Below are 13,854 nucleotides of genomic sequence, written 5' to 3' on the forward strand. Positions count from 1 at the left end.
TGGTCTGTTTGGCACAGCTCCTTGGACTGTTGACGGGAGCTTGTCTTTTTTTGTGTGTAACAGTTGTATGTGACTTCAGAACCAGTGCTCTATGTATAAAATTACTTTTATTCACATTTCTGTTACATGACTGAAACTAGAACCAGACGTAAGTAATGAGCAATGAAGTTTTCTTCAGCTTCTTTATCTAGGAAGACTTAGTGTGTTGCTTTGTTCATGCCATTGATACTGTTTTACTTAATATCTTGCATTAATTGCTATTTCTTCTTCCCTGCAGGCCAACTTGAAAAGATCATATTCTCTACCATCAACATCATTAACAGGTACCTGAAACAATCATAGCCAAATTTAGAGTTGCTTTTACAGTGGGTGTGATTGTGTTAGTGATCTTCATAATTGTGTTTACATGACATCAACCCATTAAAAAAGCTTCACCACATTCACGTAAAAATGAAAGATTCCACTGCTCTGGAAAGTTATATTGGGATCAGCTTCTTTGTTCTCGAGCTTAAAAATGTTGCACAGCGTAACTCATTAAGTTTCAAAGCTGGATTGTGTATCATATGGATTATCAAAGTTATTTTGTCATGGATTGGGACAGTACCATTGTACCTCGTGTGCTGCCATGGTCAGTTTGAATGCTGCTGCATACTAATTTGTGGGTCAGTGTTACAGCTAGACCAAAATGTTCACCGGTTAAAATAGACTAGGGAGCTGGAGAAAAGCCAAAAACACAAGTGAAGAGTAAAGTTTTTTTAGGGGTCTTTTGGAAGATGTGGCAATATGGTGAGTTGGGAACATTTTAACAACTAGGGTGCCATGTGTCGTTGCCAACCCTCCAGGATTGCCCTACAAATGCCAGGAATTGAAGATTAATCTCCAAGACAATGCAGAGGCAGGAAAAAAATCAAAAGGCCATTTATTTTTGATAAAAAAAATATACTTTTTTCATTTTCCTTGAGCACTTTCCTATGCTGTAAAAGCAATGGGGATGTAAAGAAAAAAGGCAGGTTGATTGACGGTTAAGAATCACCCAATCGGGGGTTTGCTTTCCAATCGGTGTGGGAAGACTGGGCAGTGCAAGGATGGATGTGTCAGGTGATGAGTGTTGGAAGCTTGGCAGGAGGAAAGGGGATGGGGGGCTATGGCCTCATGTGATGAAGGAATATGTTGATCCAGAGTTGGCAACCCTAGTGTTATTGCTAAAAGATTGGTGTTTGGTAGAATTGAGGGGATCAGTAATAATTTAGAGTTGATAGGGGGTTATAGCTGGAGATAAAGTAGAGCAAGACTATAAAGGGGCTTGAAAACTAAGAAGCGAAGACAGAGACTTTGATGTGAGTATCAGAAAGGAACTTGTCAAGAAAAAGTAACATCGGTGTTTAATTCTTTTCTTTGTTATTTTTGGCTACTGAAGTAGCGGTCATGATTGTCACTAGGATTTTTTAAATGCATCACAATATAGTGATTTTTTTTTACTCCAAATAGATGCAAATTAAATAAAATTTGAGAGCAAAATTATGAAAATCTGAAGTAAGAAGTAAAATTCTGAAAAATACCCACCAGGTTTGGCAGCATTTGTGTAGAGAACAACAGAGCTAACATTTCAGGATTTTATGGGATTTTGTGTTTGAAAATGTCAGCTGTGGCTTTGTGATAGCATACTCACCATCCAGATACTCGTTCACATAATGTCCACTGACACTTCAGTATAGTACCAAAACAGTGCTGAATTGTTGGAGGTGCTGCTTTTTGGCTGAGATATTAAACTGAAGCCCTGTCTTCCCCCTCATATTGACTATCTGAAGAATATCTATCCCTCAGCCAGTATAAATTTAAAAACGTAATCTGGCCGTTAAGTCATTACTATTTGTGGAATTTATGCCACATCCTGTATCAGTGGAAAAAATCTTCAGCTGTTGAATAGAACAGTAAAACAAGTGCATGACATATCAATTATCCTGTACAGGATTTTTCCTGTTCGGGTTCTAACTCCATCTGACAGCATATCCACATTGACGTTCATTATGTAAGTCTGGACACCAGCCTGCTATTGAACCTTGTAGTACCTTTACAGCTGAGTTCAATCCTGACTTGCCCATACATTTACAAGAGGACACATGTGTGTTACTTATTAATATTTGAAGGTTTTAAATATTGAAAGTTATTTGTAAGTGACAATTCATAACTCATTATGAATTTTTTAACATGTTTTCTTGCTCAAACGTTTCTATAATAATGTGGAGTTTAATAGCTTCCAGTCAAGCAATGTGACTTGGCTCAAATCTGACACGTCAGTGAAATGACACAACAAAAACAAAAGCACCTGGAAAAACTCAGCAGGTCTGACAGCATCTGCGAAGAGGAACACGGTTAAGGTTTCGAGTCCATATGACTCATAAGTATCACTGGCTTTCTATCCAGCTCTACCTGTCCTCCTCCACCGCCCCCCCCCCCCCCCCCCCCCCCCCCCCCCCAAACCAGCTTATATTTCACCCCTTTTCTATTTTTCCTTAGTTCTGTTGAAGAGTCATAAGTAGGTATTTTTGTTTTAGTTTTGGATTTCCAGCATCCGCAGTTTTTGCTTTTATCTTAGCGAAATGACATATTTGCTTTTGAGCAAGCTTCATGCTTCACTCTAGAATGTCAGCACTGCTAACAACTGTAGTACGTAAAATGTGAAATTTGCTTTTAATTATTTAGCTTCTGAACTATAATATTCAGTTCTGCTGAAGGGTCATGAGGACTCAAAACGTCAGCTCTTTTCTTCTCTGCCGATGATACCAAACCTGCTGAGTTTTTCCAGCTAATTCTGTTTTTGTTTTGGATTTCCAGCATCCGCAGTTTTTTTGTTTTTATTTATTTTTTTAAAATATTCTCTATTTGGGACACCCTAAGTTATCTCCTCAAATCAGACCAGTACTTTTAGTTTATTTCAATACAGCAGTTATAGTTTAGGAAAAGTTAGAAGTTAAAAATTCATGATCTAACACTTATCTGGCCCTTAAGTTCTTGTAAATGGCTTCTTATCTCAATTCTAATCAACAGCCACTACCCTTATCTTTTGATTTTTTGCTGGTAGTCCTCATTTATCAACATATTTGGCCCTATTTCTCTTCTGTTAAATGGAGTTCATACATCACCATTAATACAACTACCTGAGTAGCTGTTTATTTGTTGACAATTACTTGGCTAATCAACACTCAATAAAGCTCAACTCACTCACTTTACCTGTGTCCTACTCATTCTTTCCAGGATCTGAAAGCTGAAAAGCTCCTCACTTCTATGGCCTTCAAGCTTTTGATGGCCGAAGATAGCACCCCTGACTGATTTTCTTCAATTCTCATAATTGTACTCAATGGTGTTCTGTATTTTGAGCCTTTGCCCTTCATTTGTTTTGATAAGTCTGAATTTTTTGATGTGCAGTATATAGAGGACAGTGCACTGTTTTGTTTCCTATCTTTGTAACCTCCTCCGGAGCTATCCCCCTCAGCAATCTCTGCACTCCTCTCAGCATCCCTGATTTTAACTACCTCACTATTGGCGGGCTGTACCTTTAGCTGAATAGGCCCTAAGATCTGGAATTCCCTCCCTAACCTTCTCCACCTCTGTCCTGTAAAACAGTCCTTAAAACCTCACCAGGAACCTTCCTGTTCCACTAAATACTGGTCACCTGTCCTAATATATGCTAATGACTTGGTGTCACATTTTGTTAGCACTCCTGTGAAGCATTTTGGGATCTTTTACTATGTTAGCCACAAGATTAATACAAGTTATTGCTGTTCATCTTGAAAATAAATGGCAGTGGTAGCACCTTGTTTTCTATAATTTCAGTTGCGGCAAGCTGTTCTTTTTTTTTAAAGTGATCCTAAGCTTTTAGACACCAATATTCCAAAATTGAGAATGCCAAGAGCCTCCAAGGCAAAGGGGTTCCTTATGGAAAGATGTGTGCTGTGCAGTCTCAAGTTTCCAGCTGGAGGAGAGACTAGCTTGACAAATACAACATAGGTTTTCCTGTTGAGCTGTGGAGACTCCTGATAGACGGAATATTTCCGAAGCTTGATGAATTTTAGGATTTTTTTTACATATTTGCAGAAGGAATATAGAAAACGATGGGAATTTTTAATAAATGTTTTCTCAAGTTTTTAAAAAGAACGAGCACAAATATATGGTGTCTGAAAAGGCAATGACTAGATGTTGAAGTTCCCCCAAAGAGCCAAGAACAATCAATTTGTGAACCTGCTCAATAATCCTTAGACACCATGTAGAGGTGATTCGTAGTTGATTCTGAGACTTGGGTCCTGAATCTTAATAAAGGAAACTACGATGGTATGAGGCGCGAGTTGGCTATGATGGATTGGGAAATGTTACTTAAAAGGATGAAGGTGGATAGGCAATGGCAAACATTCAAAGAGCGCATGAATGAACTGCAACAATTGTTTATTCCTGTCTGGCGCAAAAGTAAAACAGGAAAGGTGGCCAAACCATGGCTTATAAGGAAAATTAGGGAGAGAGTATTAGATGCAAGGAAGAGGCATACAAATTGACCAGAAAAAATAACAGACCTGAGGATTGGGAGCAGTTTAGAATTCAGCAAAGGAGGACCAAGGGATTGATTATGAAGGGGAAAATAGAGTACGAGAGTAAGCTTGCAGAGAACATAAAAACTGACTGTAAAAGTTTCTATAGGTATGTGAAGAGAAATAAATTGATGAAGACAAATGTAGGTCCCTTACAGTCAGAAACAGGGGAATTTATAATGGGGAACAAAGAAATGGCTGACCAACTAAATACATACTTTGGTTCTGCCTTCACAAAGGAGGACACTAATAACATACCAGAAATGTTGGGGAACTCAGGGGTTAGTGAGAGGGAGGAGCTGAAAGAAATCGGTATTAGTAGGGAAATAGTGTTGGGTAAATTGATGGGATTGAAGGCCGATAAATCCACGGGGCCTGACAATGTACGTCCCAGCGTACTTGAGGAAGTGGCCCTAGAAATAGTGGATTCTATAGACTCTGGAACAGTTCCTACAGATTGGAGGGTAGCTAATGTAACCCCACTGTTTAAAAAGGGAGACAGAGAGATAACAAGGGAATTATAGACCAGTCAGCCTGACATCAGTAGTGGGGAAAATTCTAGAGTCCATTATAAAAGATTTAATAGCTGAGCACGTGTAAAACAGTGGTAGAATCGGACAGAGTCAGCATGGATTGAGGAAAGGGAAATCATACTTGACAATCTACTGGAATTTTTCGAGGATGTAACTAGTAGAGTTGATGAGGGGGTGCCAGTGGAGGTGGTTTATTTGAACTTTCAGAAGGCTTTCAACAAAGTCCTACATAAGAGATTGGCTTGTAAAATTAAAGTGCATGGGATTGGGGGTGGTGTATTGAGATGGATAGAAAACTGGTTGGCAGACATGGAGCAAAGAGTAGGAATAAATAGGTCTTTTTCCGAATGGCAGGCAGTGATTAGTGGGGTACCGCAGAGATGCTTCAGTGTGATTTGGACAAGCTGAGTGAGTGGGCAAATGCATGGCAGAAGCAGTATAATGTGGATAAATGTGAGGTTATCCACTTTGGTAGCAAAAACAGGAAGGCAGATTATTATCTGAATGGCTATAAATTGAGAGAGAGGAATGTGCAACGAGACCTGGGTGTCCTTGTACATCAGTTGCTGAAGATAAGCAAGTAGGTGCAGCAGGTGGTAAAGAAGGCATGTTGGCCTTCATAGCCAGAGGATTTGAGTACAGGAGCAGGGATGTCTTGCTGCAATTGTACAGGGCCTTGGTGAGACCTCACCTGGAATATTGTGTGCAGTTTTGGTCTCCATATCTGAGGAAGGATGTACTTGCTATAGAGGGAGTGCAGCGAAGGTTTACCCGACTGATTCCTGGGATGGTGGGACTGACATACGAGGAGAGATTGAATCGATTAGGATTATATTCGCTTGAGTTCAGAAGAATGAGGGGGATCTTATAGAAACCTATAAAATTCTAACAGGACTAGACAGGGCAGATGCAGGAAGAATGTTCCCGAAGTGGGGGAGTCCAGAACCAGGGGTCACAGTCTGAGGATATGGAGTAGACCATTTAGGACTGAGATGAGGAGAAATTTCTTCACCCAGAGAGTGGTGAGCCTGTGGAATTCATTACCACAGAAAGTAGTTGAGACCAAAACATTGTATGTTTTCAAGAAGGAGTTAGATATGGCTCTTGGGGGCGAAAGGGATCAAAGGATTTGGGGAGAAAGCGGGAGCAGGCTATTGAGTTGGATGATCAACCATGATCATAATGAATGACGGAGCAGGCTCAAAGGGCCAAATGGCCTACTCCTGCTCCTAGTTTCTGTGTGTCTATTATCATGTTGGGAAGTCCCCTAGTCCAGTCCTAGTCTTGGAAATTCTTCAGCCCCAATCTCTGAGAGCTTGCCTGGCACAAGCCCCTCCTTCGATTCTGAACACCCAAATAAAATGGAGACAGATGCCTTTTTCTTTAAGCAGATGCTGCTCGGGGAATAGGCTTTCGCCCAGATTCTCTTAGGATGCAGGGAGGTAGATTGTTATTTTGTTCAAGTTGAACAAGATAACAAATGCACTGATTCGGGAAGGTTAACGTGTTCATTATTTGTATTCTGCAAAAAAGTTGTTTGATTGAGGTAAGTTAGGCTGATTATAATTGTTTCTCTGCGCACTTATCTGAGGGGAAAAGAAACTTAATGTTTTGTTCTCCTCTTGTCTTTCTAAAGTATAAACAGTTTGCCTAATGAAAGATTAGCGAAGTACAATCTCCCAATTTATGTATGTCAAGTGGAATGCAATGCATGTCCTGGACTAATACTATCAGATTAGCAACATATGCATATCTGTGCTAGACCCAAATTTGCAACACAGGATTTATCTCATGATAAAGTTGAATATGATTTCAGCAAATGAAATATAGAGAACAGCAAACGGTAACAAAAGAGCTGCCAAAAGGGAATATGAAAAGAAATTTTGCAAAGGGTATCAAAATCAGTACAATCTTTTTTACAATTATTAGGGTACCATGTGTGTCAGGAGCAAAGTGGGCCCCTTAAACTAAAAATGGTGATATTGCTGATGAAAATAAGGAAGTGGGCATGCTGAATAATTGCTCTGCTGTGGAGGAAGAGGTCAACATGCTGGAAAGCCCAAAGAATCTCAGAATTGTTATGACACAGGGAGGAGACCAATTTTTTTTCATTATTCACTGGTGGGATGTGGGCTTCACTGGTTGGGCCAGCACTTATTGCCCTTGAGAAGGTGGTGGTGAGCTGCTGCCTTGAACCGCTGCAGTCTATATGGTGTAGGTACACCCACAGTTCTGTTAGGAAGGGAGTTCTAGGATTTTGACCCAAGGACAGTGAAGGAATGCTGATATTTTTCCAAGTCAGGATGCCGAGTGACTTGGAGAGGAATATCCGGGTGGTGTTGTTCCCACCTATCTGCTAACCTTGTCCTTCTAGATGGTAGTGGTCGTGGGTTTGCAAGGTGCTGTCTCAGGAGCCTTGGTGAATCACTGCAGTGCATCTTGTAGATGGTACACACTGCACCGGTGGTGGAGGGAGTGAATGTTTGTGGATGTGGCACCAATCAAGCGGGCTGCTTTATCCTGGGTGGTGCCAAGCTTCTCGAGTGTTGTGGGAACTGCACTCATCCAGGCGAGTGGAGATTATTCCATCACACTCCTGACTTGTGCCTTGTAGATGATGGACAGGCTTTGGGGAGTCAGGAGGTGAGTTACTCGCTGCAGGATTCCTAGCCTCTGACCTGCTCTTGTAGCCACAGTATTTCTATGGCTGGTCAATGGTAATCCCTAGGATATTGATAGTGGGGGATTCAGTGGCTGTAATGCCATTGAACTTTAAAAGGCGATGGTTAGATGCTCTCATTTGGCCCATCGTGTCTTTGCCAGCTCTCCGAATGAGCAACTCACCTATTCCATTCTCCCGCCTCCTCCCCCTTTTAACTCTGCATCTTCTTCCTTTTCAGATGACAATCTAATTCTCTTTTGAATGCTTCAATTGGGCCTGCCTCCACCAAACTCTGCATTCCAGACCCTAACCACTTGCTGTGTGCAAAAGTTTTTCCTCACATCACTATTGCTCTTTTACTAATTACTTTATATCTGTGCACTCTTGTCCTTGATCCTTTCACAAGTAGGAACAGTTCTCCCTATCTACTCTGTCCAGACCCCTCATGATTTTTGGAACAACTGAACTAATATTGAATCAAGGTCAATGACTCGCCAAACTTAATGTAAGCAAAATGACAACAATGAAGAAAGTAATGGCACAATGTTAATTGTATCAATTGAGGTTAAGTACATACAAGTGGAGGACATTTATTGGATGTTTACTTGAACACAGAGATATTTAAGTGCACAGGAGTAGAGTGTAGTCAGGAAAAATATACCTGTAATGTTTCACTTTGAATAAATCTATTCCAATTAAAGACCGACTCTGGTTTCTTCCTTCACCAACTGGCTGTCTGGAATATACCGCTAAAGAGCAACAAATCCCCAGGACCAGTTGATTTCCATCCCAGTATCTTAAAAGCAGAAGTAGATGAGAGTAGATGCCCTAACTATAATCTTCCAAAATTCTCTTGATTCGGGAATCATTCCTTTCGATCATAAAAGTGTTCCTGTCACTCTGCGATAAAAGAACGACGACCGAGGAAAATGAGGAATTATAGACCAGTTAGCCTAACGCCTGTTGTCAGTAAATTACTGGAGTCTATAATTAAGAGCAGGATGGCCAAATGCCTTGAAAATTTTCAGCTGATTGGAGAGAACCAGCATGTATTTGTAAGGGGCGTGCCATTTCTGACAGACCTGATTGTGTTTTTTGAAAGGTGACTGAAGCAGTGGACAGGGAATGCCTATGGTTGTTATTTTTTGGACTCAAGGGACTTTATAAAATGTCTTTTTAAAGAAACTGTTAGCTGAAGGAAAATTGATTTGGTTAGAAAATTGGCTGAGCAGCAGGAGACAGGGAGAAGGGATAATTGGCAGAATGTGACTAGTGATATCCCACACAGATTTGTATTGTGGCCTTGATTATTCGCCATATTAGTTAACGGCTTAGATGATGAGATAGAAAGTCATATATCCAAGTTTGCTGGTGACGCATGCTGATGGCATGTAAGCAGTGTAACTGGAAGCATAAAAGTACAAAAAGATACTGAGATTAAGTAAATGGCAAAAAATGTGGCAGATTGATTTCATTGTCTGCAAATGTGAGGTCATCACTTGGGATCTGCAAAGGATTGAACAGGGTACTTCCCAAATGGGGGAGAAGCTAGAAACAGTGGAGGTCCAAAGGGACTTGGTGGGGGATCCAAGTATATAGACCACCAAAATGTCATGAACAGGTACAGAAGGTAATTGAAAGAGCTAATGGAATTCTGGCCTTCACATGCACACGACTGGACTGCAAGGAGTAGAAATCAGGTTTCAGCTACAAAGAACTGATTCCACACCTGGAATACTGAGAGTGGTTCTGGCACCATACCTTTGGAAAGATAGATTTTCCTTGGAAGGCATGAGCACAGGTTTGCCAGAATGATACCTGAATTTCAAGGGTTAAATCATGAGCGAGTACATAAGCTAGGATTGTATTCCTAGGAAGTTAGATGGTTAAGAAATGATTTGATTGAAGTTTTCAAAATAGTAAGAGGACAGAGTAAATGGTATGAGGTTGAGGACTAAACTGCAGGCATATATATATATATATATATATATAAATAACTGGAGAAGCTGTTTCTCCATAGCAGGTGGCTGATAAGGAAGATGTGGGTTCACAATCTGCTCAAGGAACTGAACGACCATCAGTCTGAGGTCAACCATTCCCCAACAAAGGTGGCAGATAAGCAGCAACAATTAGCATAGCAGCAACACTCACCACAGCAGCAAAATTCCCCAGAGAGAGAATATCACCCCAGGAATGGGCAGACATCAGATGAACAGCCAATAACAACCAGCACGTGTACCATTAGAAGAACTGAGTGCTTTCAAGATTGTGTGCAATGCGCCTGTAGGACAGACGAAAGTGGGTCAGATTAGAATGACAGTTTTCTGTACATGGGTAATGAGTTTCATTGTGGACTATGTATGTGCCTGACTTGCAACTGGAAATGATATTGTATGCAGGTTATTCTTATGAAAACGGGGGTATTTGAAGAAGTGCCTTTGTGCAATGTTGCCAAAGGTTTACTGTAGTCATGTGACCTCTGATGTCACCCTGGGTGTATAAAGGCTTGAGAGCAGAAGCCATTTCATCACCACTTGGAACATGGTCCAAAATTTAGAGTCAAACCTTTTAGGAGTTAAATTAGGAAATACTTCTTCATGCAATTGATGGTAGAATCTTGGAGCTCTCCTCTGCAATCAGCAATTGATGCGAGATCCGTTGTAAATTTTAAACCTGATATTGATAGATTTTTGTTGGCCAAATGTATAAGTAAAGTATATGTTTAAGTAAAGTTTAAAGTTAAGGAATGAAATATAAATAGAAAGCTTTCATTTCCAAAGGTTGCCTTACAGGTTCTCTGCAATCTCATTCACTTAAAGCAATGTATCTCCATTTCAATGGTCAAAAACAGGAATATGGAATTAGGTTGCAGGTCAGTCCTGATCTCGTTGATTGGTGGAATGGGTTTGGGGCAAAATGTTCCTGTGTTTCTCTGAAATGGAGATACATTGCTTTAAGTGAATGAGATTGCAGAGAATCTGTAAGGCAACCTTTGGAAATGAAAGCTTTCTATTTATATTTCATTCCTTAACTTTAAACTTTACTTAAATTTATAAACACTTGGAAAGAAACAGAGGAACAGGTCATTCAGCCTCTCAAGCATATTTCCAGTAATCTGTTAGATCTGTACAACATTATTTACCCTGTATGTTCCAAATCTCTTATTATTCTTATGTAACAAGAATCCATAAGCCCCATCCTTGAAACAACCTGGCATCCACAACCTTTTGGGGAAAGAAAGTTCCAGATTTCCACTACCCTTTATAGGCAGATGGAAGAATATTTTTCTTAATGTTCTCTGCCTGAGCTTGATGGGAATGGCCAAGTAAATTCCGGCTTTAGTGCTTCTTGTGAATCATCACTAAATAAAAATATTTGCACAAACTTGGGAAAAATATAAACTTCTCCTTTGCATGTCCCACTTAAGTGGAGTATATAAAAATCATCTGAAGTTTTGTTCAGATTGGCCACTAGAATTTGTGTATTAAAGGAAAAGCTGGCGCAGTAGGCAGCATCTCATAGTGGAACCTTGCCAACTGGAAAGGTTGAAATACTGGGTCTGAATGCACCTATGTAGGCTTTTAAAAAAAAAAAATCCCACTTTCTTGGAGAATGTTACTTGAAGTAGAAAATAACTGACATTGAATTTTAGTTTTTTTTTGCAGAAGATTTTATTGCATAGTGTTGTTTAAGAAAGGGGTCAGTTATTTAGGACTGAGATGGGGAGAAATCTCATCTCGAAGAGTTGTAAAGGTTTGGGGTTCTGTATCCCAGAGATCTATGGATGCTCAGTTATTGAGTATACTCAAGACAGAGATTGATAGATTAATGGACACAGCATAACAGAATTGTTACGGTGTATAACGAGGCCATTCGGCCCATCGCGTCTGCACTGGCTCCCTGAGCATTTTAACTTGGTGCCAATCTCCTGCCTTTTCCTGTAACCCTGCACATTGGATGATTATTTAAATAGAAACAATGCCCTCTTGAATGCCTCAATCGAACCTGCCTCCACCACACTTCCAGGCAGTGCATTCCAAACCCTAACTAATCGCTGTGTGAAAAAGTCTTTTCTCACCTCGTATTTGCTTCTTTTGCAAAAGTTTAAAACTGTGCCCTCCGGTTCTCGATCTGTTTACAAGCGGGAACAGTTTCTCTCTATCTACTCTGTCCAGACCCCTCATGATTTTGAAAACTCCTATCAAGTCTCCTCTTAGCCTTCTCCTCTCCAAGGAAAACAGTCCCAACTAAATGTTTCAACAGTCTCAACACTAAGGGAATTATGGGATATGGGGGCAGTGCAGGAAGATAAAGCTCAGGTAGAAGGTCAACCATGCTCTTGTTGAATGACAGAGCAGACTTGAAGGGTCAAATGGCCTACTCTGGCTCCTTATATTCTTAGTGTTCTCAATATTTATTGACTTATGTATGCATTTGCATAAGATGGAAAAAGTTAGTTAACATGTTGCACCGGTCTTTAATTGGTGGAGGGAGAGTTGTTCTATTAATCAAGCTTATGGCATTGATTGCAGACAGCAGGCAGTGTCATTCTTGAAGACTTCTACAGCCTCTCAACTTGTGATTGTGCACCTAAGTCGATACAGCCTTAAGCTGTACCAACTGTGATATAGAAATAATGTAGAATTTCTCCATACACCCAAAAATGAAGTGTGTAAGGTAACAGTTTGGACAGAATTGATGAAAGAATGGCACATCTAATGTAGAATAAAGATTCTTAGTTGTCCTACATCTTTCTGGAAAGAGTGTCCACCATAATACATATGGTAAATGACTAGATGTTACAACACCTATCTCATTTATATTTCCTCCCCTGCCTGTTGACTACTCCCTCCAAAACTTTATCTTTGCAGATTCTAGTGGAAGAACTAAGTTAAAGTAGGTAACATTAACAATGCTTCTCATTTCTCACCGTTCTATTTGTTGAGAAGGATGCATATGGCGCATTTAATGTAAATTTACAGAATGTTGGGATTGTGACTTGTGTGTCAGCACTGTTATCTTGTGCATCTCACACAAGGTTTTTAGTATTAACTCATTGGAGAGTAGTGATTAGTTAATTAAAGATAAAAACAGAGCTCTATTTCTCATTGAGACCTCCTGTAAGTTCAAGGTTAAAAATGTTTGGATTGATTAATGTAGCTTTATACCTTTCCAGCTCCTGGATGTTAGGCAACAATGGGCAAGCTAAACCCGAGCAGGCTTGGGATGATTTAACAATTTCAGTGTGTGGTTTGCAGCTGATATGTACAGGCTTTAAAATAGTGTGTGTCAAATGTTTGTCTAAAGTCCCATTTACTGGAAGTCACATGATGGAAAGGAAACCGGAAAAGGTTAAGATATGGAAAAATTTCATGAAAGAAAAATTGCACAGGAAATGCAAAATTGAAACGACAATGCAGAAAGATTTAATTAAGCAGGTATTGTAACAGACAAAAGAAACAGGAAGCTTGAGAATCCCAGCCTAGGTATTAAGTTGTTTGATTTGTATCAATGGTGCTTAAAATACTTCATTTAGTTTCTTGAACAAAGAAGAGAGCCGAGGTGAGAATTTAGTTTTCAAAAACAGAACTGAATATTTCAAGGATAGCTGGAAACCTGGATCCATTATACTACTACATTAGCAGATCTGGATTTTCCCATGCCTAAAACCTTGTTACAAAATGTCGAAGTCTGTACAAGATTAAGTGGTAAGAATTGAGTTGTAATGCCTTTTTTGTCTATGTACTCCTTTTTAGTTTTCTTATGTATGAAAAGGTAGAAGTGTGCAGTCAGCTTCGTCAAGGGAATATTGTAGTAATGTGTTGCCCTTTTGGGCTTGTAAAAACTATCCACTGTGTGACGTTCATCTTTCAGCTTCCCCTCTCTGCTCCAAATATTTGTCATACTGTACTGGGCCGCATCAGGACATCCTGTTTTCCTGCTGAGATTGGCTTACAATATCTATACTTGAAAAAGTAGCTCAAAATAATACATCAAGATAAGCATCTCCCTGTCTGTGTAACATGCTCTGAAACGTACAGCTAAATTTGAGCAACCACATGTTTAAATTTTCTTTCTA

At 39.9% G+C, this 13,854-nt stretch overlaps 1 protein-coding gene across 2 annotated transcripts in view; it reads left to right on the plus strand.

Annotated features, from left to right (window-relative positions):
• Window positions 1-13,854, plus strand: part of slf2 (SMC5-SMC6 complex localization factor 2) — a 103,837-nt gene that overhangs the window by 60,121 nt on the left and 29,862 nt on the right. For both annotated transcript variants that reach the window (XM_041209783.1, XM_041209784.1), the window contains one exon: window positions 278-323. In XM_041209783.1, coding sequence (XP_041065717.1) covers window positions 278-323 — 46 coding nt within the window. The remainder of the gene's footprint in view (window positions 1-277; window positions 324-13,854) is intronic.

The sequence above is a fragment of the Carcharodon carcharias genome, chromosome 17 (assembly GCF_017639515.1).
Source record: "Carcharodon carcharias isolate sCarCar2 chromosome 17, sCarCar2.pri, whole genome shotgun sequence".
In the NCBI taxonomy this organism is placed as follows: Eukaryota; Metazoa; Chordata; class Chondrichthyes; order Lamniformes; family Lamnidae; genus Carcharodon; species Carcharodon carcharias.